The sequence below is a fragment of the Arachis duranensis genome, chromosome 2 (genome assembly GCF_000817695.3).
Source record: "Arachis duranensis cultivar V14167 chromosome 2, aradu.V14167.gnm2.J7QH, whole genome shotgun sequence".
Taxonomy (NCBI): Eukaryota; Viridiplantae; Streptophyta; class Magnoliopsida; order Fabales; family Fabaceae; genus Arachis; species Arachis duranensis.
In genome coordinates, this window is record NC_029773.3 from 93,212,571 (window position 1) to 93,238,393 (window position 25,823).

General features: G+C 33.1%; 7 protein-coding genes across 10 annotated transcripts in view; 3 read left to right on the forward strand and 4 right to left on the reverse strand.

The window, feature by feature from the left end:
* LOC107476273 (probable xyloglucan endotransglucosylase/hydrolase protein 32) overlaps positions 1-918 on the reverse strand; it is a 4,501-nt gene extending 3,583 nt beyond the window's left edge. Inside the window, exon 1 of the mRNA XM_016096065.3 lies at positions 569-918. Coding sequence (XP_015951551.1) covers positions 569-791 — 223 coding nt within the window. The 5' untranslated portion in view covers positions 792-918. The remainder of the gene's footprint in view (positions 1-568) is intronic.
* A 6,430-nt stretch (positions 919-7,348) lies between these two features.
* LOC107476274 (uncharacterized) lies at positions 7,349-12,405 on the forward strand. 4 transcript variants are annotated; one of them, XM_016096066.3, is made up of 15 exons: positions 7,349-7,470; positions 8,110-8,250; positions 8,379-8,697; positions 8,830-8,922; positions 9,014-9,104; positions 9,259-9,325; positions 9,448-9,529; positions 9,697-9,868; positions 9,964-10,062; positions 10,310-10,378; positions 10,704-10,842; positions 11,182-11,380; positions 11,534-11,640; positions 11,727-11,763; positions 11,989-12,405. In XM_016096066.3, the coding sequence occupies exons 2-15, from the start codon at positions 8,116-8,118 to the stop codon at positions 12,144-12,146; spliced, it is 1,767 nt and encodes a 588-aa protein (XP_015951552.1). In that variant the 5' UTR covers positions 7,349-7,470; positions 8,110-8,115; the 3' UTR covers positions 12,147-12,405. The 4 variants fall into 4 exon arrangements, with proteins under 4 accessions (XP_015951552.1, XP_052112943.1, XP_052112944.1 ...); XM_052256983.1 differs by lacking the exon at positions 10,310-10,378 and having other exon boundaries at positions 7,442-7,470; XM_052256984.1 differs by lacking the exon at positions 7,349-7,470 and having other exon boundaries at positions 8,111-8,250; positions 8,366-8,697.
* Positions 12,406-13,543: 1,138 nt separating this feature from the next.
* On the forward strand, positions 13,544-17,993 carry LOC107476275 (pentatricopeptide repeat-containing protein At2g22410, mitochondrial). The gene is made up of 6 exons (XM_052256982.1): positions 13,544-14,060; positions 14,199-14,345; positions 14,661-14,748; positions 14,936-15,002; positions 15,108-15,168; positions 15,788-17,993. The coding sequence occupies exon 6, from the start codon at positions 15,827-15,829 to the stop codon at positions 17,762-17,764; it is 1,938 nt and encodes a 645-aa protein (XP_052112942.1). The 5' UTR covers positions 13,544-14,060; positions 14,199-14,345; positions 14,661-14,748; positions 14,936-15,002; positions 15,108-15,168; positions 15,788-15,826; the 3' UTR covers positions 17,765-17,993.
* On the forward strand, positions 14,246-15,161 carry LOC107476346 (uncharacterized). Its single transcript, XM_016096146.1, has 4 exons — positions 14,246-14,345; positions 14,661-14,748; positions 14,936-15,002; positions 15,108-15,161. The coding sequence occupies exons 1-4, from the start codon at positions 14,246-14,248 to the stop codon at positions 15,159-15,161; spliced, it is 309 nt and encodes a 102-aa protein (XP_015951632.1).
* A 66-nt stretch (positions 17,994-18,059) lies between the features above and the next one.
* Positions 18,060-19,847, reverse strand: LOC107476276 (uncharacterized). Its single transcript, XM_016096071.3, is given in 5 exon segments — positions 18,060-18,492; positions 18,630-18,754; positions 18,876-18,947; positions 19,141-19,238; positions 19,352-19,847. Coding segments are annotated over 5 exon segments (834 nt in total). The 5' UTR covers positions 19,659-19,847; the 3' UTR covers positions 18,060-18,260.
* A 254-nt stretch (positions 19,848-20,101) lies between these two features.
* LOC107476277 (uncharacterized) lies at positions 20,102-22,175 on the reverse strand. Its single transcript, XM_016096072.3, has 6 exons — positions 22,056-22,175; positions 21,491-21,610; positions 21,090-21,214; positions 20,800-20,851; positions 20,527-20,668; positions 20,102-20,429 (listed from the first exon to the last, which is right to left on the reverse strand). Exons 2-5 carry the CDS (start codon positions 21,535-21,537, stop codon positions 20,665-20,667), a joined length of 228 nt encoding a protein of 75 aa, XP_015951558.2. The 5' UTR covers positions 21,538-21,610; positions 22,056-22,175; the 3' UTR covers positions 20,102-20,429; positions 20,527-20,664.
* On the reverse strand, positions 22,048-24,492 carry LOC127739618 (protein PTST homolog 3, chloroplastic). The gene is made up of 7 exons (XM_052257990.1): positions 24,146-24,492; positions 23,919-24,047; positions 23,438-23,583; positions 22,641-23,354; positions 22,300-22,465; positions 22,160-22,197; positions 22,048-22,109 (listed from the first exon to the last, which is right to left on the reverse strand). The coding sequence occupies exons 1-7, from the start codon at positions 24,310-24,312 to the stop codon at positions 22,048-22,050; spliced, it is 1,422 nt and encodes a 473-aa protein (XP_052113950.1). The 5' UTR covers positions 24,313-24,492.
* Between the last annotated feature and the right edge of the window lie 1,331 nt (positions 24,493-25,823).

Genomic DNA, 25,823 nt, shown 5'->3' on the forward strand with positions numbered 1-25,823 from the left:
TGATACATAGTAAATAGATTATTAACACATTTAATTAACCAAGAAAATAATTTTCTTTGTTGAGAATACTTGTGCATTTACAATTTAAATAGTAGTTTTAATTATTTTGTTCCTCTATATAATTTTATTAAATTTGTAATTTAGATCTTTATATTTTTTTCTTTTTAATTGGATACATTATTTTTAATTTTGTAATTAAGTCCTTGTTAGTGTAAAAAGTATTATAATTAATAGAATATTTATCCACAAATTAAAGCATCTACAGTTAAAAATATAATTATATCTTTGATCACATATTTTTTTTGAGAGAAATATTCTATTAATTTTAATATTTTTTATACGAAAAGAATCTAATTACAAAATTAAAAGTACTGTAAAAACTCAATTAACAAGAAAAAAAAAGTATAAAGATCTAATTAAAAATTTGATGGAATTATAAGAACTAACAAAATAATTAAATCTTAATAGTACATTTAAAAAATTAAATAAGAATGTGATAATGTGTTGAATAATGCTATATAGTAGATAGATAATGTATTTAGCAAATTAAAATTAAAGTTAAACTAACCTGAGGTTCTATCAAGCCAAATTGTTAATGCATTATTGTTGTCAAGTACTTGGTGTTGAGGACCCCAAAGGTTTCTAAATCCTTTGTAAAAGTTCATAGACCTGAATTTGTGACTTGGCCAGTATCCTGGTGAAGGAGGCCAATATCCACTGCTTGAATAACAAGGTTCCATAAACAGTGATGAAGAAATAGCAAAGAGAAATAATAGTAGAGCCTTCATCATATGAATGAATGAATTTGATGAAAGAAAAGAATGATGTATGTTGGTGATTCTGGTAAGTGTCTATAAATGCAGGTTTGTGTGAGTGTGAGAGTGAAAGAGAAAGACAGAGACTTATCAAGATCATGAACAACAGAGTATGGTAGTAGTACATTATTTTTATATAATAATAAAATAAATATGAGAATAATTAATGGGCCCCCTTCGAAAGAGAAAAAAAAATTTGTGGTGAATTTGAGGAGGGATTAAAATACTAGCTAATTAATCATATTAATGATTAATTGAGGAATGGTGCATAGTCCAAATATTGTAGAATGTTTTATTAATATTAAAAAATAGGAGGAGTGCTAGGGCAGCACTCTTGTTAAATTTTGAGCACCACTTAATTATAAAAAAAATTGAATGATTCTATATTATTAGATACAATTTTACACTATAAAAAATATTATTGATGATTAATTAATGACTAAAAAATAAAAATCACAAAATCTGGACTCATTTTTTTGAATATGTAAATGCTGTGTGTGTTGTGTATGGTTATAGAAGTGGGTGGTGCTAGACATGAATGTGGGGACAGATTTTTTTAAATTATGAAGTGAAGAAAACGGACTGTCCGATTTCTTTATTAAAAAAATTAAGAACACAAATCGGACAGTCCGATTTGTGTAGGAGGAAAAATCGGAGGGTCTGATTTGTATTTTTTATTTTAAAAACAAAAATCGAATGGTTCGATTTGAATATTAAAATTTTTTTAATTGTCTAAAACACAAATCGGTGTGTACTGCAAATTTTTTTTAATTTTTAAACACAAATTAGTGAGTCCGATTTACTCTTGAACTACAATTGTGTAAAGTATCCATACACTTCATAACTACATCTTACACCGTTCCTCCTGTCATATATAAATTAAAAAGTACAAAATCTGTTGGTTCTTTAGGCTTTCTCAAAAAATAGATACTAACAAATTAATATTTTTTATCAATATTTTAAACTAATACTTTATTTTAAAAATTAAAATTTATAATTTAAAATTTAATAATAATGACAAAAGATATAAAGTTTATTGAATATGCACTACTATTAATGAAAATTGGTTTAACTTGGTTTGAAAGTTTGGAGAAGATGATGGCACATAGAAGGAGGTAGATGAGGGTGTCTTAAATGCTCCTCAAAAAGTAAAAAACTGTGTCTGTGAAACGTGAATTGTGTCTCTGATATTTGCAAATAGTTGCTGGAATAACCCCCATTTTTTTACAATATATAAAAGTCTTTTCACCATCTATCTACCTCTTCATTTTGTCTTTTTACTAGTCACTATGAAAAGAAAAGTGGGGATCAGATTTTTATGTAGTAAGTAGTAACGGAATAATTCTGCATAGTGGTACCGTTTTACTAATTTTATTTTTTAGATTCTAATTATATTATAGTGATAATCGAGATTGGATTTCGGATGTTATAGTCTTTTTTTAACCCCTTTTCGTGCTAACTTTAATAAATAGAATAATGATTTAGTATTTCTTTTTGCTACACTAATTAGTGTGAAATAATGACGTTTTCGTTTTGACGTCCAATGAAGGTTAAAATGATATTATTTTAGTTTTGGTGGACATGTAATACGATTTTTACATCTTTGTTTTAGTTTTTATTGAACGCCAAATGATAAAATTTTCATAATTTAATGATAAAAGAGTGTATCTAACCTGTTCGAGTAAGGTAGATTATCTGATTTGCTACGAGTAGGGTAGAGTTCAGTTTAGATATGCCTACAAATAGGGTAGGATACGGATACCTTATCCTACTCTACTCGCACCCTATATATAACACATATTTTAAATTAAGTATATAATAAAGGATGTAAGAGTTAAACCCACAATCTCACTCATGTAATGACTTGTTATAAGTGACCAACCACTAAACTACTTAATTAATTTAGTAATTTAAAATATTAGTTTTTATTTTTTATTTTATTAATATGTATAAAATTTAGAATGATTGAATTTTATATTTAGTTTAGAAAAAATTAATATTTCTGCAAATATGATAGGGTAAAGTAAGATTTAGAATTTTAAGGTGCAAGTAAAATTAGAATTGAAAAATTCTAAACCCCTAGCTAAAATAGAATAGAATTTTAATAAATTTTTTAACCCACAAAAATAGAACTAGGGTATCTACCCTGTCTTATTCATTGTCAGGCCTAATTATAATGTCTAGAGTTTAACTTTATAATATAATTGAAATATGAAGACCAAATTAATAAAAACGTGAATGTGAGGAAATATTATGAAAATTTATTCGTGGTAACTAGTGAATGTCACATAAATCTTAAGTAATGTGAAAAATCCCGAATGAATGGAGTAAGTGGGCCAAGAACTTAAACCAATAATGGTCCCAATTTTTTATTTGAGGGTCTACCCCCTATGATCCATTGCCGCGTTGAATAAATCCTTGTATGCATCATTCATAATCTTAACAGGGTTCTTGAATCACACTCTGTTGTCACAAAATTTTTAATCTCTCACTTTGATCAAAAATAAAAATAAAATAAAAAAAGAACTCCATCAGTATAAGGGGAAATTCCAGAGTTTTCTAAATGTGGAGACAAAGTTTGTAACATAATAAGTACTGATAGGTCTTGTACTATTAGGTAGCGTTTGTTTTCAGGTACTGAGACAGAGACTGAGAGACTGAGACTCAGTATTGTGTTTGTTAGTTCAGAGACTGGTACTAAAATTTCTGTCTCTGTTTCCAAAATTTCAGTATTTCAGTACCTCCAAAAAGTAGGGACACAGGGGACTGAAATTTTTAAAGATGGAGACTGAAACTTTAATAACATTTTATACCTTAAATACTTTCATTTCAATTAGTTAATTCCAATTTTACCTTTTGTGCAAATTAAATTAGAGTTTCATTCTTGTTTCAATTTCTGTCTCCCGTTTTGCACCAAACAGAATACTGAGATTTGTTTCAATCCTTGTCTCTCAGTCTCTGTCTCTCAGTCTCAGTCTTTCTGTCTCTGTCTCTCCACCAAACGCTACCTTAATGCGATACCATTTTCTCTTACTTTCGGCTATTCTATTATAATAAAACAATCTCCTTAAATAACCAATAGCGATTTAATCTACAACAAATCTATAAATATTTTTAAATTGTATTTTATATTAATTAATTATTATTAATTAATAATTATTTATATTTTATTTAAAAAATATATAATAATAATTATTAATTGCAATTATTTAAAATTACCTAATTAAAAATGGTTTAGCTTTACTTTTCCGTTCAATAATCATATTTAGTGTAATATGCCAGTGCTAACGTTCTCTCTCTTAGGATGTAGTTACATGGTTACAATGTTCCGTCAAAATAAGTTAAACATCTTTTCAAATCAAAATGGTTTATTTCTTCTAATAGATTTGGCTTATTACCATATTAGCCTCCTCCTTATGCATCGTCATGACTTAATTAGATCTAAATTTTAAGATTTTGCTATTGATAACATGTTTTGATTTAATTTGAGTCTTTCCCTTAGTAGAGGTCTCTCTTGATTTTTTATCAAAAGCAAATTGTTTTATTATTTTATAGACAATAAAAATATTAAAAAAATTTAATTTTGATGCACAATCAGTATAAAATTATTTTACACGTCTATCTAATTACGTAACTCCACATTAATAAAAATAATTACATTTTATATTAATTATATGAATGATCATCACAATTATATAAAACGCTTTAGACTGTTCAGTATATCAAAATTAAGTTCATATTAAAAATCTAAACCGCTGCGTTTGTATTGTTGCTGGTGTTATGTTTAGCGGCGGTTTCAAATCGGCATTTTTACCGCCGTTATTCTCCATTATTTTTGTAGTGAGAAATAACTCATAAATGAATAATAATAACAATAATAACAACAACAATAATAATAATAATAATAAAGCTCATATTATTTTTTTTCTCTTAAATAATTTAAATTGAATTAATAGAAAGGTTAGAACTTGCAATTTTACTTGGAAAGTTGAGATTGTGGACCACCGACGAATAATGTCCTACAAATCTAACATAATATTGAGGTTTTAATTTGAAGTGTTAGATGCCACAAGTACATGAACTTAAGGCATGGTTCCCCAAACAACAAACCATGAAATCAAAAGACATAGATCTACACAACCTCAAATTATGCAATATTAAAACATTGAATGTGACAAGAGAGAAAAACTATATGATTATATAGTAGTTATTAACAGGGACTTTCAAGAGCTTCTTTTGTTGACCCTTTTTTTTTTTTTAAGTGTGTAAACTAAATTCACATACATATATACACACGAGTGGAGGAAAATAATGCATACTATTTTGTCGGTCACACACTCATGTAAGAGAGTGAGAAAAAATGAAGAATGAGTTGTTGATAGCTTGATTGAAATGGAAGTAGGGACATCTTACCTTAGCCGACAAATCACAAAGATTTTGCATCATATATAGGTCCCTTTGAATTGGTTGCGTCTCAGAACTTGTGCAGAAAAATAATGGTTACATTAATTTTTATGTCTATTTTTTATATATAGTATAGAAGATAAATATTTTGTTTTTTACATTTTAATTATTTTTAATAGAAATATATGAACATAACAATGATACAGATAATATATTTTAATTTGTTTATAAAAATATAAAAAAGAGTTTAGTTTTAAATAGTGTTCAATTATGTTTTTTTAGATGACTATTCACGTGATCAATGTAAAACGGAAATATTTGGTTACCAAAGAAAATTAGCAAATAATATCCATAATTTTTCTTATTTAACATTTATTAATTATTGCGACAATTAATGAATACTAAATAAAAAAGTTCTAGTTATTTTTTGTCTTCTTAACACTACCGAATGTAAAAAATATACTTAATTGAAATACATGTGTAAACATGATTTATGCTAATAATACATCAAAATAAAAATTTATAAAATATATAAAAGTTTTTTTTTTTGGTTTTTCACGGTATCGCCCAACCCAATAGGTTAATGACTAATCCGTCGCGGTACTGAACTCCATTTAAGGGTTTACTACTGGCCAATGGGTTGCTGCATGCACAAGGCGGAATTCGAACCCCCGACACTTGTTTAAGCGGACTAGTGAGCTAATCACTAGACCAACCCAACTTGGTTATATATATACATGCGCATGCCAGATTTGTTACTATCCAATAATAATGCATGTTGTGTTTTAAATCTTGTATTTTTTTAGTAAGAAAAAGGTTTTAAAAAAATGGGGTCTGTGATTTAGAATGTTGAATAGTGTGACACCTTTCTAATAAAAAAAAGAGTTTGGAATTCAAAATTACAACTTATTTTGTGAATATATAATAAAAATTTTATCTATTTTTCATTTTCATTAGGTTGATCTTAGTCTTCATTGTTTAACATGAATAATATATATGTATAGTTTCTTCATTCTCATACAGTTTGGTACTTTAGAATTTAGATTATGGTCACAACTTAATTATCATGCTGCATTTCCTATTTCCACGTTTCTTTGTTGCAATAATTAAGTAACTTGCCGTGAAAGGTAATTTTGTTTTTAATTTTTCCTTGACGAAGAGGTTCTAGTATTGGGGTAATAAAAAATAATTTTATGGATTAATTTTCGATATTTTTGGATAAAATCTTAACATGTTGTTATCAATGGTGGTGGGGTGATTAATGATTATCTCGAATATCATTTTCAAGAAAGTGGAAGAATCATAGATTAATGAATTCAACATTTAATGAACTTTTTCAAGGAATATGGGATTTATTTTTCGAGTAGATATGTGTCTTTATTCTGTTAAAAAATGGCAAAGTGTAAGGAGATTATTTAGTTAATTTTAAAGAAAAAATATGTCAAAAACAATATCTAGCTACCATTCATGATTTGCTTTTTAACAGTTTGGTGTACTGATAATTTTCTTTCAAGTATATTTTTTTTTTCGGTGACTTTTCTTTCAAGTATTTTGATTCTATAGCATGTGCGTTTTTGTTTTATTTAATAGTAAACTAATAATAACTAATTTAGTCAAAACTACAATCATGCATCAACAAATTTGATAATGATGATTTTCATTTTTCTCACATATACTTGGACTCTAAGTCTCTAACTTTAATGTATAACATATATATAAATATTATATCACAAATTATAAATGCATAACAAATTTTTTATTAGTTATATCATCATTTTTTATATCAATTATTAAAGTTTTAAAATTTAATAAGCCTTACACTTTTAAAAAATAAAAATAAGTTATAGCATTGTTAAAAGTTAAAACATAATATTATTATAATAAAGATAATTTTTTTAGTGATAAATTTTTATTCTATTAAATTTTATATTATCTTGAGAAATATATCCTATAATAATAATAATAATAATAATAATAATAAAATAGGTTATACAATATAAGATGATATTTTTTTGTCATAATAAAATGATAATTTAATAATATTATAACCTAATTTTGTGTGTATTAGCTTACTAAACTAGGGCCCAATTAAATTGGGCCAAATAAAATTGGGCTTTCAGCCCATAACTGAAAATCTTTATCCAAATTACCATAATTGCCACTACCCAACAAAGTCGCCATTCACCTGAGCCTCCATCGTCACCTCTCTCAGCTCCGCCGTGCACCACCATAACGTAACCCCAATTCACAGGTACATCAAACTTATTAGCTTCTTCTGTTTTCTCTTATACGCTTACATACGTATATACATACATACATATATACGTATTCATAGAAAAGCTTTCAGATAGATATGCATCATGCACCATACGGTTGTGTGTACTGTATCGTTGCTTAATAATGGAGTCCATGCTCTGCAACTAACTAACTAACTAACTAACTAACCGAGCTGAATCGGTTGAATTACATGCCTTTTATTTTCCCCTGCTTTAGAATGAGATGATTAGGTACAACCTTTTTTTCTCTATTTATGTTAAATGCTGCAACTTTACCTTCAAATGGATTCAAAGAAAGTAGAATAATTGCAAGTTTAAGGAATAGGATCGTCAAGAGCAAAATGTTCCATTATACACTGATTTCTGGTTTTTATAAAAAGAAAAATAAATAAATAAAATTGGAGATTGGAATTTTTGTTGATTTTTCATCTTCAAATATTTTGTTATAACAAGTTTCTTAGTTTTTGGAAGCTATCTATTTCATGTCATTCTAGTAAATTTTCCGCTTGAGCTATAGTTCATTGGCCTTATTAGTTGTTAGTGATATCGAAAATCAGGTATTAGATGTGTTTAGAAACTTAATAGCTCGTGTATTTCTCATGCTACGAGTATAGAAGTTAATGGGAGTGATCAAGGATGGCACAATCTCTGGGGTTCTTCCCGACACTCGAGGATTTTTGGTGCACTATCCTGGTTATCCATCATCTGTTACTCGAGCTTTAGATACTCTTGGTGGAATTCAAGGCATCCTTAAGGTACCAAGATAAGTTCATTTTGTTCATGCCGATTATGTTGCTCTTCATATTCAAAGGACTAATTTGTCAATGAGTTTTGGTTTATGTGACCTTTTACTTCTGTTATGGTCTGAAGTGAATTTTTTTAGGCTCGCAGTTCAGAATCAAACAAACTGGAGCTCCATTTTCGCCCTGAAGACCCATATTCGCATCCTACATTTGGGGAACTTCAGCCCTCAAACAATTTTCTTCTCAAAATATCTAAGAGAAAACCACATGATACTCATGATGCCAAAGATGATAACAGCATGTCCAGAAATAGAACGGAAAATGGGATTCAAGAAAACCAACCAGAAAGCGACCAAATGGCTACCAATAATAAAGCTGAGGACTGTACATCTGCAAATGAAGAGGGCAATCTTTGTGCTGATATTGTTTCTCATTTTCCTAAAGCATATTGTTTTAATGGTTAGACATTTATAGTTGTTTTTGTTTGGGATGTTTTACTTTCCATGCCAAGAACTTAGTGGATTTATTAGCCTTAAACAACCCGTGAAGCAAATTACTTGGCTTCTATTGTTGCATTTCAAAATTATGAAGGAATGGCAGACTATCAACATGTAGTTCCTGTTCATGCGGATGTTGCCAGGAGGAAAAAGAGAAATTGGGCAGAAGTAGAAGAGCCAGATTTTGGTGAATATCTTAATATTCTGTCACTTCAACCTAATGTTTTTAAATGTCTCTTTTACCATGTCAAATGGTTTGTGTCTCTATTCTATAATAGATAAGGGAGGTCTCATGGATGTGGATCATGAGGATGTCATGATCATAGCTCCTCCTCTTTTTTCTCCAAAAGATATGCCAAAAGATCTAGTGTAAGTTTCTCTGATACTCTAGTTTTAAATCATCACTTGTGCCTAAGAGAATGAAAAGCTCACGGATCAGCATAACAGCATTGATGATTCACTAGTTATCTTTGCACAGTTGGACTAGTATTTTCATTTTGCTTTAACTCTATTTTGATTTCAGCTTGAAACCACCTGCCATATTGAGTTCAAAACTAGGACAAGAGGAAGTTGTGCCAAATCATGTTGAGGTAAATATAATCTGAGTTAATTTTGTAGTAAGGATCTAAGCATAGATTTCAATCCTTTTGGTATACTAGAATATAAGAGCGACTGTTGATATGTATTTCTACAATGCTACATGATAATACAGATCCATAGCAGCAAAAATTACTCACCGCCATGTGTGCAGATGGACATGGAGCAAGTCCTTGCACTTGATTTTGACATTAAAGATATCCTTTTCTTTTGGGTTTGGAGGAAATTTTGGTTAAACCCTGTTAATACTTCTGAGTTCTGACTCTTTTTAATGATTTCGAAACAAGAGAACAAGAACATATTCTAGAGACATATTGTGATAAAAATGTACTTTAGTGTTTCTGGTTTTACTTAGCTTGCTTACAGATTCCTAAGATAGTTAATTGGGAGGAATATGTACCACAAGGTTCGAATCAGCGGGAATCACAAATGGCTGTATCTAGATTGTTTGATGAACGGCCTATATGGTCCAAAAATGCTCTTACTGAACGCTTGCTTGATATCGGCTTAAGATTTACACATAGCAAGCTTAGAAGGTGACTTGCCCAAAATCTAGTCATTGGCTTTTTAATTTGCAGCAATTGAAATGCTAGATACTTGTGCAGTAACCTTTTATTCTTTATTCTTGTAGGCTTTTGTCTAGAATTTCCTACTACTTTTCCAATGGACCATTTCTAAGGTTCTGGATCAAGAAAGGATATGATCCACGCAAAGATCCTGATTCTCGCATGTATGACTTACTCCGTATTTGTAAATTTCTTAGTATATTTGTCTGTAGCTATTATTTAGGAGTTCTTTTCAGCATTAGAATCTTATCTGGGACGGGATTGTTTTTTATATAAATATTAATAGTTTATACTTTTCTCCAGGGTTGAGAATGCAAAATCTTCATCATGTCAATTAGTCCTTATAGGTTTTTGTTATGTATATATATATTGGATCTGATCTTTGTTGACTATGTGTTTTTGAATCGGCAGTTATCAAAGGATTGAATATCGAATTCCAATCCCATTACGAAGTCACTTTCATGCTCAACTAGCCAATAGGTATGTTCCTTCATTTTGTCTCTTGCTTTACAAAGCAACGTTGTTAATGGAAACTTGGAAGCACTCCATTCATGTGTATGAATGTGAATGAGGAAACTGAAAATAACAATGTAGATAAACATATGCAACAGAATGCATGTACGAATGAAGAAGATATCGTACAAAATTCTTCACAATTTCAACTAAATTTATATGCATCCTAAAACTGGATTTTTTCATGTACCTTGATATAATAACATTTGATTTTGGTGGCTGTCACTATTTATGATTAGTATATTGTTCTTTGTGCTGTTTTCTCATTTCTTAAGGCATTTGTTTTATTTAGGCTAAAACCTAGATGGGAAGATATATGCACCTTTCGAGCATTCCCTTACAAGCTGCAGACATCTTTACAGTTATTCGAGCTTGTTGATGATTATATTCAATCAGAAATAAATAAGCCTCCATCACAGGCATCTTGCACTGTAAGTTTGTGAACCTTTATTGAATATCTCAACTCAGATATGTAAGTTAGCAAAGTACTCTACTCTGCTCTTCATTCCCCTAGCATGAGGTAGAGTTCTATGTTTACTATGGATGATATGGACTTTGTCCTTTTTTTCTTCCTCCTTCCTCTTTGATTGAATGAGCAAATAGGTAGCTGTTTTACTCCATAAAATTTTCTTCTATTCTGAAATTTTGTGCATATTGAGTTGCTGTAATTTATGCCACACAAATCCAGTATACAAAATTACCTTAATTTTATCTTCCATGCATGAAGTTTTGTTGAAAGATATTCCATTAACCATCGTAGTATTTTGTAGTTTGCAACGGGGTGGTTGTCACAGCACATGCTAAATTGTATTAGAGAACGTCTTACGGTGCGGTTCCTACCAGTATTCCCTAAGCCTGGCACCGAGAATTTACTCAGAGCTGCCACTCTAAGGTTTGAAAAATTGAAGAGGGAATGCAGTAGGAATGCCTTGAAGCTAAAAGGAGAGGAAGCACACAAAGCTAATTTAGGTTATTCACCTCTTTTTCGTTATTCTTTTTGCTGATATTGATTTAGTACAGTAATGGAGTTGACAAATTATTGCCACTATACAGAAAAACAAATTTAGTATGTTTTCAATTGACCAATTCTTGATAATTTTCTTTTTAATCTGGATCATGTAGAAACGGAAGAAAATGATGAACCTGAGAATGTTGAAGAGGATGAAGAGGAGGCAGCCGGGGGTAATAATAGCGAAGAGGAATTGGATGCTGATGAAGAACTTGATATGGTAACTCTTGTCTCTGTTTTCTTTCCCCTGCCTTGAAAGATTATATTTGCAATGCTATATTTATTTACCTCTCTTATTTGGTGTAGGATGGAGATAGTGAAATGCTTGTGCCGCCTCATTCTTGTATCCTTTTCTATTGGAACACTATATTTTACTGTTAAGTTTAAGGATTGAATCCTTATTATTGCTTTCAAGATTCATGAAAATGTTATTCTAGACTAGAAAATGCCTCTTGTGAATAATATTTTCCTTTAGTATAGTGCAAAAATCTGATAAAACCACATAGGGATTATTCTTCAGTATCATTCAAAGATCTGGAGGGTCTTTGAATTCCTTTACAATCTTCAGATCTCAACATGGAAAATATTTCAAGGACTCATTTACAGGATCTTTTCGGTAGCTTTCCCTTTAATGAGGTTGATAACAACAGGGCGCAAGAAGATGATATTGATGATGAATATCAAATATACGAGGAAGACAGCGAAGGCGATTACTCCGATGAATGAGTGCTCAAAATTCAGATTTTTTAGATACACACTTAGCTAGATCTTTTCTTTGGATTGTGATTTATCTATATTGTTAACTTTGTTGCTGAAAATTTTGCTGTTTAGAGGAGCATCAATGTTTGTTGAGTTACAATTTAAGGTCAATATTTATCCCCAAATTGTTGAATAAAAGAAACTAAATTAGATTTATAGGAAAAACAATGACAAATTTGTATAAACTAGCGTAGTTATGTTTGATTTGATGGAAAGTGATTGAATATGTTTGAATTTATTATTGATGAGAAGTGATGGAATGGAGATAAATGAAAGGAAATGACATTAGCTTGGATTATTTGAAATTACATTAAATTTATTTTATTCAATTTTTTTTTCTTTCATTCCAATTTTAGCACTAAAATAAACAAGAAAATTTGGTGTTGAGTAGTTTTCAGTGATAATCCAGACAAAAACATAGCCTTGATACTAATAAATATATCTAATGCATCATTTCGTTTGTCCCCATTTTACGTATTGATTTGTTTGCATTCATTGATGTTATTGTCAGTTGGTAGTTGAAGAATTTGTTTGCATGTAACCAAGTGACCCATATCTTACATATTTGTTTGCCATTATTTAGCAGAGCTAAAATCATCCAAACTTAGGCTAATTTTTTTTTGGATATGAGAAGCATGTGTGTTGTGCATTATTGTGGAAAATGTGGGTGCTAGACATGGATATGGGAACAACTTTTTCTGAAACAGGGACGAAGGTAATTGGACAGTCTGATTAGCGTGGAAGAAGAATTTTAAATTTTGGTGAAGGTAATCGAACCTTCCAATTTGTGTACTCAAAAATCGGACCGTCTGATTTTGGCTCCTGACACCACAGTTGCATAAAGCATCTATACACTCCATATCTGTGTTTTACACCATTCTCCCTCCCACGTCTAAATTAAAAAGTGCCAAACTTACCCATAAAATGGTCAAATAAGTTCCACTGTTCTAAAATTTTTTGGTACATAGAACTTTTTGTCTTTTGATACACTATAAAATAGGTTAATAAAAAATATCTACTAGAAGAATGAAACTATCATATCAGTATACTTAATTTTTTTCATAAACATAGTAGTTAAAATATGTAACTGTAAAATAGTTAAATCTAACAAATTGTAGCTGTAAGCTGAGGGTGTCACAGTTTTTAAGGTGGTGGTGGAAACAAGTGTTCGTTAATGTTGTTAATGTTGTTATCCTATTAATATTTCGCTCAAGTTCTGGAATCTTCCGAAGGATCCTTCCTTTTCCCTAAGAATAATAATAACTCCAAACACTGTCTTGTTCTTCTGAGATGCAGGTTTCTGCACCAACAACAACAACAACAGGTCTCTCTCGATCCTTTCGTTTCCGTTTTATTCTTCTTTTTCAGTCTCGTTTTGCTCTCTTCACTGCTAAGGTTTTACTCTCTGACCAAAACGGCGTCGTTTTTTCGGAGCTTAACTGCACTAAAAAAAATCACACTTCAATGTTCAGTTGGTTGTTAGTTAGTTAGTTAGTTTATTCTGTTTTATTCCGTTATTGCTCAGTGTGTTAGCGAAGTTGTGAACTAGGAACTCCATTTGATTTTGAGGATAAGGATTATCTATCTCTCAGCCCGACAGACTAAGGACTAATTCGTCGTGGATCTGAATTTTATTTAAGGGTTTGTTGTTGGCCATGTATAAGGCGGGATTCGTAACCTGACACTTGTTTAAGCGGACGAGTGAGCTGACCACTAACCAACCCAAGTTGGTTTAGGATAAGGATTATAATGCATTTAATTGCGTTTGGTGCAATTTTATTTAAGAATTCATCCAAAAAAGAAAAGTGAGTTCAGCTAGGAAGCTGAAAATTTTGAGTATGATGCATTGTAACCGAAGGAGCTTGAAGCATAGAGTGAGATGTATGTTGAGTTACATATTGCCCTGCATTTTCTATTGCATAAAGTCAAAGCTGTCTTGAATTTTGAGCATTGGTGGTTGGTGAAGGGTTTCTTCCTCACTGAGTGCTTTATTTATATCTATCTATCATTTGCCTGCAGATTAGTGGTTTAAAACTTAAAAGGCATGGTTGACTGCTTCATAGAAGATGGAGAACAATGGTAGCAATTCAAATTCCCATCAGAATCACACTGAAAACAGTTCAGCTGATGCAAGCAAAGAGAAGAAAGATGTTTTTGTAAACCATGGTATTTTTGTCCTTGCTTCCAATTCTGGTTCTAATTCAAGATCTTCCTATTTGTTTTAGGTTTCGAGTATGAGATTAACGTATATTGTCTTTACTCTATGTTTGTTAGTTTAGTTTATATTGAATGTCATATTGAGAACTGTATCCTTGATTCAAAACAGCAAACTAAGAAATATATATTTGTTAGTAAATTATATGTAAGAAAATGGATTTTTTATAATTGATCTCTAATTAACAACTATTGTGATACTCATTTTAGTGTCCTCTATTAAATGACATCATTGTTTACCTCAAGTATATTTATGTTTTCATGCAGCTGAGATAGCTTGGCATCAAATGAGGAAGGAATGGGTTGGTAATCAGTCTAAAAAATTGCAGAGATCACTGAAAGATTCAATTATGAGGTATATCGATACTTCCGGTGCCAAAAAACTTATTTAATTAAGTTTTATACTTTTTTGCCCTCCTAGTAGTAGATCAAATATGAAGTCTTCTCTATTTGGGAAGAAAGGTAGTTTCATAAGATTAGATTTGTTTTACAATTTTTGTTTACATGCTTACCCTAATGTTATGGAGAAATCCTTTTTACAGCTTGACAACTAGTTATGAGGATATGCTTTTATCTACAGAAGCTTTTCCACTGCCAATTCCATTAGCTGTAAGTCCTTTCAGATCAGATGCTTCTCCCTTACTCTTCAAAACATGGGTACAAGTTATATGAAGTGTATGTATTAATCATTAATGGGTTATGCTACTTATGCAGGATATGGTGGATTTTCTTGTGGACTTTTGGCATGATGGGGGTCTCTATGATTAGATGACAGGTAATTTTATTGTAAATTTCAAGTTAAGAATGTTGCGCACGGTTTTGTTTGTGCAGATTGAAGCTGAGGGAAACACATTACAGATTGATGGACAAAACCATAGCATGATTGATTCTCTTGGCAGCACAGACAAGCTTCATTTAGATTAGTTGTTGCTATTAAGCATTTATCTGCCTAACTATAATTTTGTACAAGTTCGGATTCTTCTTAATATTCAGTGACCAATCTCTATGTTTTAATGGGATGTGAAACCAAAAGTAGCTGTTTAATATAAGTTGTTGGAAAAGTCTAGGAGCCAGCAACTTTGTTAAATTCTGGCCAGCATGTAACCAGCAAAGAAAAGTGAGTCATCGGATGAAATCTCACACCATTAAAATCATCATTGATGGCTATTTGATGACTACAAATCACAAAAGTTGCTGCCCCCTAGCATTGCTCGTTGTTGTTTATTCAAATTCTGCATATGATAGGTTTGATTGATGCACCAATCACGTTAAAAATGGTTGATAACACGCATCTCTTAACTAAGCGAATCTCTCAAATAAATGAACATAAAAACAAAATGTTGCCTATGTAAACTTTATATTTTAACACATTCATATTTTCATTGTTGAGTTAGATGTTTGCGAATGCTGGTAAGAATTGAAGAGGCATTTGTATGAACATGAAGAGGCAGCTATTAACAAACCAATCCCTCAAAATAAAAGCCTTGTTATCATCATGCAAAACCATGCAACAAGGACTCCAAATCCATGCTTACGTTATCCTCAATGGCTGCCACCACGACATTCTTGTCCAAACATCACTCATCTCTTTCTTTGCTTCCTTAAACTCCTCGAGCTCGTTGCACCATTGTCGCCTTGTCTTCTCCCAAGTTACCACCCCGGACACCTTTCTATGGAATGCCATGGTCAAAGCTCACTCTTATAGCCACACCCCACAATACACCATCACTTTCTACAGGTCAATGCTCAATGCTCCTGCTTCCCCTGATAGCTTCACTTACCCTTTTGTGATCAAGTCGTGTGCGCGTCTGTTGAGTCCCAAACTTGGTTTCCAGGTTCAATGCCATGTAATGAAAAATGGGTGTGTTTCGGATATCTTTGTTGTGAATGCTTTGCTACATATGTATTGTGTTTTGCAAGAAACCCCTTATGCGTGCAGGGTGTTTGATGAAAGTCCTGTGAGAGATATTGTTTCGTACAACACTATGATGAGTGGATTTGTGCAGGCGGGTCGCGCAGGATGTGTGTTTCGGGTTTTCAGGGAGATGGGGGTTTTCGGAATTGAGGTTGATGAGTACACAATTGTTGCTTTGCTTTCTGTTTGTAATTTGTTGGAAGATTTCAAAATAGGGAAGCAGGTGCATTGCTTGGCATGCAAGAAAATGTGTTCCAATGATGTGGTGATGAATGCACTGGTTGATATGTATGCGAGATGTGGGTGCTTGGATATGGCTGAGAGAGTTATGAAGAGTGGGGTGAGGAGCGGTAATAGTGTTGTTGCGGCTTGGACATCCGTGGTGAGTGCCTATGCACGCCGTGGCGAGGTTGAGGTTGCTAGAAGATTGTTCAACCAAATGGATGATCGAGATTTGGTTTCTTGGACAGCAATGATCAATGGCTACTCCAATGCTGGGTATTTCCAAGAGGCATTGGATCTATTTGTGCAGTTGGAGGATTTGGGATTAAAACCAGATGTGGTTGCTGTGGTTGCTGCTCTTTCTGCGTGTGCGCGACTAGGTGCACTTGATATGGGAAGAAGGATCCACTGCCGTTATGCTGCCAAGAATTGGCCCGATTCTCAAAACGGGGGATTCATTGCTGCGGTTGTTGATATGTATGCCAAGTGTGGAAGCATAGACACTGCATTGGATATATTCAACAAAACAAGTGATAGTTTGAAAACTACTTTGCTCTATAATTCCATTATCTCTGGTCTTGCTCATCATGGCCATGGTGAATATGCTTTAACTTTGTTCAAAGAAATGAAGTTATTGGGTCTAAAACCAGATGAGGTCACATTTGTAGCACTTTTGTGTGCTTTTGGCCATAATGGTCTAGTTGATGATGGCTTGAACCTCTTTGAATCCATGCTGAGTGTTTATGGTATCAACCCTCAAATGGAGCATTATGGCTGTATGGTTGATCTTCTTGGAAGAGCTGGTCATTTGAACGAAGCGTATGGTTTAATTTCGAACATGCCTTTCAAGGCCAATGCTGTGATTTGGAGAGCATTCTTAAGTGCTTGCAAGTTACATGGAGATGTGGAGTTGGCAAAAATTGCAGGACAAGAGCTTCTTAAGATGGAGCATGATCATGGCGCACGTTATGTGATGCTGTCGAACATGCTAGCCGACGCAGCGCAGCATGAAGAAGCTGCAAGTGTGAGAAAAGAAATTGATGAAGTTGGAATTCAGAAACCACCTGGCTGGAGCTATGTAGAAATGAATGAAGGTCTTCACAAGTTTGTGGCAGGTGACAAGTCTCATCCAGAAGCTAAAGCCACCGAGTTGATGCTTAGGGATATCAACATGGGCCTAAAATCTTTTGGGCAGGTCATAAATGTATCAAAAATGGTGTTTGATATAGATTAACATTTTGAGGAACAGATGGATTGTTACCCTCTTCTTTGACATTATATGAAAAGGTTAATTCGGTTATTGGTTGAGCTTCATGAAACACTCATCAGATTCTGCAAACTAACATAGCTTCAACTTCTATTGAAATAATGTCAATATTTGCACATTAGATCTATCATTTATAACAATAAACAAAAGTTGCTAAGGTTTTCAATTTCTTTTTCTTTCTTCTCTAATAACTGAATAAGAGCTCAACATTTGAAACAAGTACAACTTGGAAGAAATAGTGCAGATATTACAACACCCTATATTAAGTAATGAGGGGCAAAAATTATATGTGTGCCGTTTTATTTTCCACAAACATATAATAGAAGAGCACATAAAATCCTGATAGTCATTCTTCTCAATTGTAATTGAGAAAACCTTAGCCCCCCCAAAAAATAATAATACAAAAAGAATGTACACCAAAAGGAAAACTTCAAATAACAATACATGTTGGAAGAAGTTGTAATCAATAACTGAAGCCTAATTGAAGTCCAAGGGCAGCATGAATAAGAAAAAGAGTCATGATGCCACTTCCCAAGATACCATGAACATTCCTTAGTCCAGGATTTCCCTGCAATTACTCAATGAATTAAACATATAAGTGCTGAAAAGTGTAAAAACAAGGGAAGCTGTTTCTAAAATCAATGAAAAATGGGAAAGAAAAAGTAAGGCCTATAGCACCTGTAACAGCATGAGGACTGCAAACAAAGGTAACAACATTAACAAGTGCAAAATCAGATTGTTGTTTTTTCCAAATGAAAAATGCATAAAGACATGGAATTTAACCAGCAATCTTCAACTTAAGGATTAAGATACAATAATGGTTGTTGACTACCTCTCAAAAATGGGTTTATCTGATGTGAGTAGAGATGTTACTCCCCCGGTAGCACCAAGAGCAAAGAAGAAAAACATACCAGCTAAAAGCTTTGGATGCAAGTCCTTGGCCTTAGCCTTTTCTTCCTGAAAACATTCAACATAAAAACTATAAACACAAAGCTAATTGCGGTTCATATACATCATAATAGTAAATTTAGATAGTGATATCCAATGAAAAATTGTAAAATTGGAGAGAACATCATACCACATCATCAGAATATTTAATGCGAAAACCAAGATAGGTACCATAGCCACCCATAGCAAAGAGCACAACTGCCTGCAAGTGACCAATATAGTTAACTATTGAAAAATGGTGTGCTTGGATAATTTTTTTTTTTTCAAGAAACACATAAGAGGAGACAAACAAATGCATCCTGAAATTAAATGGTGGATATGTTAATTCATAACCAAATTCTATAATAACAAGATTTATTTTACAATGTGTATATATAGTGGGAAAGTTAGTGTACCATGTTGCCAGGGTGACCCCAATGCACAAGCCAATCTGGAAGGTTCCATGATTTGACAAGCTGAACAAATGGCCCAAATGTAGAACTCACAGCTCCAGCTATAAACATTAACACAATTTTTAAACTTATGAAAAAGAATTGAACTTTTTCCATATCCAAATTAAAAGTTGACAATTTTGAATTAAGAATGAGAGGGGATTGAAGTAAGTACCTCCGGGTAGAAGAGCAGCTGCAAACAGTAGTGGCAATGGAGAAAAGGAATGTAAGATAGTTTCACTCTTCTCTTCCAATTCTTCTTCTTCTTCTCCTTCTGCTTCAGCTCCATTATGGATTATGGAAAAGTCGTCTTTTGTCACAAAACACTTGTGGGGGCGAAGCAGAGGTCTTGTTGCAAAAAGGTGAGAAGAATGAGTAGTTGGAAGGTGAAGGTGTGGTAGTTGAGGAGAACAGTGGAATAAAGGAGGTGAAACCAACATAGGATGGAGACCAACAATAGAAGAAGCAGTAACCATGGCCATGTCTTCTAGAAACAAAGGGATGAGAACAGAACAAGGAGGAGATTCTTGTACCGTGCGTTGTTAAGTGAATTTGGTGACACTGGAAAAGCTCAAAGGGGAAAGATAGATAGAGAGACAAGAATGGAAAGGTGTGGAAAGAGACACGCTTTTTTATGTAAACAACACCTTTCCACGTGGTTTCAACACGCTCCCCTCCTTTTGGGCTTTCATATCAACAACAACATGCCAGAAAAATATACCAATATTGAAGTGTTTTATACTGTTACTTGAATGGCAATTATTTAGCTAAATTCGTTCTTGTATGAAACGAAGTCTAGGTATCAAGAACAGAGATCATATGTTAAATTTACAGAGCTCGGCAAAATTAACTTTTTTAACCTCTTTTCGTGGGTGGTTTTAAAGACTTAAAAAAAAAACAAAACATAACTGAAGGAAAAGTAGGATTAAAAAGAAAAGGAAGCTACATTTTCTTCTAATTGATTGATAGTCTGATACAATGACGATGGCGCATAAAATTGGAGCTAAGACTCTTCCAAACTAAACATAGTTCCTAAGAAATTCATGCATAGTCCGCGATGATGTGATGTCTTAATCTTTCTAATAGACCTAAAGTGAATGTACAAACTGCGTTTAGCTAGTATGTATTAAGATACACGATCAAAATTCTCTGCTCATTCTTGCATGCTTGTCAGTTGTGTCCCCCTTTTGTCCATATTGCTGTCAGTGATTGTTCAGAAATTCACAGCAAACAGTGTCTTGATTTTATGTACCCTACAACAGTCCACTATAATGTGTTAGGGCACTACCAATTTCAGAAACAACTGCAGTATTAAAGTTCAAGACACGTATATACATGTCTTGATCGTACCTTTTTGTATATACATGTAGCTTTTGTGACCAGCTAAAATGCTTCATATATCTACTCTTAGAATGTTGTTGCATATGTGACCTCTTGATACAGACTCCCGTTGAGGATCTAATCTCCAGTGACCATCAACAACAAATTTTATCTGCAACAAAAAATAGGTTATGTAACGATAAATATGGTACTATCAAGAAATGCTCCTCCTAGAAGTAATGCAACTAACCCTGATGTGAATAAAAAGACAGATGTCAAAACACTAGTAGATGATGCACTCACCTCATACACGCCAGGATAAAGCCACAGCGTTGTTGACCAAAAACGTATTTTCCTGCATATTATACAATGAGCAGCACATATAAATACATTTTAGAAACAGTTTAATGATGTTATAATATATTGTTATAGGATGAAGGTATGCAAATCAACAAACTATGCAATCAACAAGAAAATTATTATTGGATGACAGAAAATAAATCGGTAATTGGGGTTAATAGTAACTAGTTGAACATTCTAATTTAGAATTGAGCATTAGCACAAGACATATGTATCACTGAAATCTTTAGAACCTTGATCCACCATAGTCTGAGGCACTAGCCAACGGGTCAGGATCCAGTTTGATTCGGTGATGCCAACCATTGAAGCTACCAGCAACCTCCACAACCTCAGCATCGCAACAGAACTCGAGCTGAACCTGGAAATATAATGGAAAACAGTGCCAAAAGGTACATAAATTTTAATTACACCAATACTGGGGATCCAGTGGTCTTATGTTGTGCTCCTTAAGACTTTGTTTACAACCATGAGTTTAGGGAACAATTTATAATTTCCCAGTTAAATACTCTCCAATTTTCTAATATTATTCATGGTGAACACTGTTAACATGTACAAGCTAAATAGTACACCAAGAGGAGACGAGATGCTCCAAATATTTGTATATTAAAAATCATGAACCGCGCAGATGCAATACCTCTTTGAGACCCGTAAGACTTTCTTCAGCATCGTGTAACTCTGCATCTTTTTCAGATATAACTTTTTTGGCTTTGTCAATTTCTGCCTCTGCCTTGGTTTGTAGGACAGACAAAGCAAGCTGAAAGCAAAAGTAACATGCTGCTGAGTGAGTAATGGATACAGTAACACCTAAAAGTTGAAGAGAGTGGTGCAGAAATCTAGAAATCACTTGTATTATCAATATTTCCCTTCCACTTAAAAAGTAGATCTGGGAAACATGATTTGTTTTACATCCATATGATAATAAGTTCCACACATAGTTCAGCTGCTTAGCAAGCTAAGATCTTGTTAGTACTTCAACAAAACAAGAAGTAGAATCTAGAATGTTGTCAGATTTGACAACTTGGCCTGATGTAAACTTAATTTCAAACCCATTAAGAAACAACTTTTTTTTTGCTAGAAGAAAATAATAATAATACTTCAAATGTGATAGTAACAGAAGCCCAGCCAAAGAACAAGCTTGATCCAAACTTAAAAGAGGAAAACATATCTTTTAGCATGGTTCTCGGAAATAGCTCATCTACCTTTTCCTTCACGATCTGTTCCTTCAGCCGAAACAGCTCCAACTCCTTCTGATACTATGCAATGGAAAACGAAAAGAAAAAATAACATGGTAAGTTATAGCTACAACTATTCTTAAGCATTTCATGCTGCATCTGCTCATCCCTATGTATAATTGCATGCAAGGGAACAAAAGGGCTTAAATAAAATGTAAAAGCCAGTTAACTTCCCACAATCCTAGTTGGCAATGAGCATCCATATACTAACCCAAAGAGCTGATTTGATGTTCCAGATGGAACAACATGCTGGGATGTCAATGAGCTCCCATTATGTGCCATGGAATTATTGTCTTCAGGTGGAAGGATACCTAGGGGCATATCAACAGCAGCTTCTGCTCCAATATTCACTTTATTTTCCTGGGAATCATACCCATCTGAAATAGCAGAGATGTGATATAAGAATCAAACAAGAAGACTCGCATTGTCCAAATTCAACAAAAGAATATTGTTCATAAAATTTGTACTGAAGATAGAAATGATTCTTCAACTTAATTGGTCCAATATAAACTAACACTGATGACCAAGATATAACCTACATATTAGAATTACCTTCAACTGGATCTAAATCTCCATTCTGAATAAAATTTGCAACCTTTTCCTCCAAAGACAAGTTGGCCAAAGAGTCTACATTTATGGAACTGCTCCCAGCAGAATGAGCTGAATCACCTTGGTTCTCAACAGATAGGTTTTCCATAGTGGAAACTTCAAAGAATGAGCGAACATCTTCAGCAGTATTGTTATTGCTGTCATCTAAAGCTTCTAATTCACACGTGTACTCTTCAGCGTCAACAGTCTCGGAATCATTAAATGAACTACTGTAATGGTTTTCCATGGAAAGAACTGGGGAGGGTAAGTTTGTGTCTCCAACTGTTTTTCCCACTAAACTCTGCTCACTCTCCGAATTTTCAGAATACTCTGACCCAAATGGTTGTTCACCAGAAATTTCTAAAGGCATGATGGAACTTTGATTACTGAAGTTAGCAGAAAGGCCTTCCCTTGAACTACTGAAATCATTATCTGCAACAGCCACTTCAGTGTGGTAGAAATAACCCTCCTCTACAGGGTCGACCACTTCAATGTGATCTGTCAGCTCACTAATGCCATTATCCATCATTGGATTTACAGAGGATCCTACAGGGGTGGAAGTACATTCATCTAAAGTTTTACTCGAATCAATGTCCAAACTACCAGAATTATTCCGGAAATAAACTTCAGTTGATGGCGTTACATCATCAACCAAATTGTCCACATTCCCATTCTGACCTTTAAATTGTATTATATATCAAGTCATCAATTATGATTAAGGAAAGAGTCAATTCAATTCACAAAGAAGAAATGTAATTGACCTGTCAAAAGACCTCGGCAATCATCTGCAGAATCCGGTCTCTCATCGAAAGAGGTTTCAGAATCAAGATTGGCATTGAATGAACTCGTGAGAAGCTCTTCAATTTGTTTATGTCCCCTCCGTCTAACAATGTTTGCCAGGTCGTTCCTATAAACACAACGGCTCGAAAACTTATACAAAAGAAAACCAAAAACACTAAAGTCGATGCATCAAAAGCTAATGAACAATAGTAATCAAGTTAATCTGTAACCTTACTAGATCTCAACCAATTTGACTAGCAAGCCTAATTAAGTTTAACATATAATCTAAACTAAGAGTGCAGAAGCGCAACATAGCAACATGCAAGATGACATTTCTATAATAGTGACAGTTAAGCAACTGAGTACTGAAAATTTCAGCTGGTGAGTTCATTCTTGAGTTCCTGTTGTTGTTCTTTTTCAAGAAGTTAGAAAAAGAAAAGAGAAGAATATATATTCGGTAACCTTCCGTGGCGGAGTAGCTCCTTGGTGGAGGGAACATGGTGGTGCGGAAGGCCAACGGAGGCGAGGAACTCTCGGATATCGTTGCAGATCTCGGCGTCGGTTTTGAGCCTCCGACTTCTCCTGCGAGTCCTGAAAGAAAGAAAGAAAGAAGAATTGAATCGATAAGAAAGCTAATCTTGTTGAGTTATTGTCACCGAAAGCATGAATAAAGAAAATTAGAAAGAAACCTTGTGGTTTTAGTGTTGTGGTTCGTAGTAGCAGAAACCGAAGAAGAAGAAGAAGCGTGAAGGTGAAAGTGTGCAGTTGAGGAATGATGAAGTAGGTGAAGGTTGTTAGGAGAAGAAGAAGAAGAAGAAGAAGGAATTAAGGAAGGGAAGAAGGGAAGTGTGGCCATTACTAATTCTGAGTTCTGAGTTCTGAGCTCAGTGAACAAGAAACGGACACACAACGGATGAAGAAGATGATGATGAATCACGCTTCACACACACACGCTACTTTTTTCTATTTATTTACATTACTGCCACTGTGCCTGTTCTTATCAATCATCATCATTCTTTTGTCCAGCCTTCATACACTTCGTTACTCTTGCAGCTCAACACATATAGGCTATAGCAGATGCCAATATTTTTGTTTTATTTTTGGGTCCAACAAAATGTGATTTTGGTCTATTACTCTATTATGACTAATTTTCTACGGCTACATTTAACTTGATATATCAATATTCAAGCATATTATATATATATACACAACATTAATAGTCAAAATATTTTTATTAATTTTTTATAGAATAAATTAACGACCAAACAAAATTAAGAAAAAGACTTCTGAAGTTTTTATTAACTTTTTTTTTGGACGTGACACTTTTTTTGTTTGTATTGTATCCCATGAAGCCTATACCTGTTGGGCTTGTTAGGCTCAACACTTGATTTTGGGCCTAACCCAAATAAATAGGTTTAGGCTAGGTTCATTTCTACACTATGGCCCAACTTTAATATGCATTACTTATAATCCAGCACAAAAGAAATCTTCATGGCCCAAGAAGTTAATAAAATTCCCAAAAGCATATGTTTGATAGAGAAAAAAAAATGTGTTTAGGAAGGTTATTCTCAAATTCAGAACTTTTTGGAGGCTGTCCAATCCACTTGACCAAAAAAAAAAAAAAAAACATCAGGATCAACAGGAATGAGTTGCAAAGTCATATAAATCTGGGACCACTAATGTGTAATGTGTAATTCATCATACGGTTTAGTGATTTACAATAAAGCTTAATAAATAGGCCAAGTCTCTGGTATAAGCTCATTCATTATTCATATAATTTATCTATCTAATAATTGCTTAAAGTGTTGGAAGAGATGAATAAAATTATAAAACTAATAACACGCTTAGAATTATATATGCTTAAATTCAGAATCTTGTTTGCAACACGCCCCCACCTTAAGGCAATAATAATATGCACCATCAAAAATAACTTTTGATTCGTGGTTCCTCTTTTTATTTTTTATTTTTTCAAATTATTATGAATGAAGAATCCAATATAACACATTAACACAATGGAGAAAAACACCTAGAGATTGTTGTGATGATAAGATACTACTTTTCTGATCCAAGACTCGTGAACCTACTTTTTTTGTGTGGGTCAATTAGTGCTTTATTCTATGCATTTCCATTCAGAATAATTTATTGTATGCATTTTCCTTCATCTAAAACGAGCAATTTCAGTGGTTCTTCCCCTTAGTTGAGTATATGTAAAGTAGCAATAATGTTTTGTTGATTCGAGAGTTTGTTTTTTCCAAAATAAAATAGAGCTTTAGTATTCTTGTAAATGTATTTAAAAAACCAGTGAATTTATCGATGAAACTTGATCAAATTATTAGGTTAAAAATAATGAAATTTCCTGTAATTCTC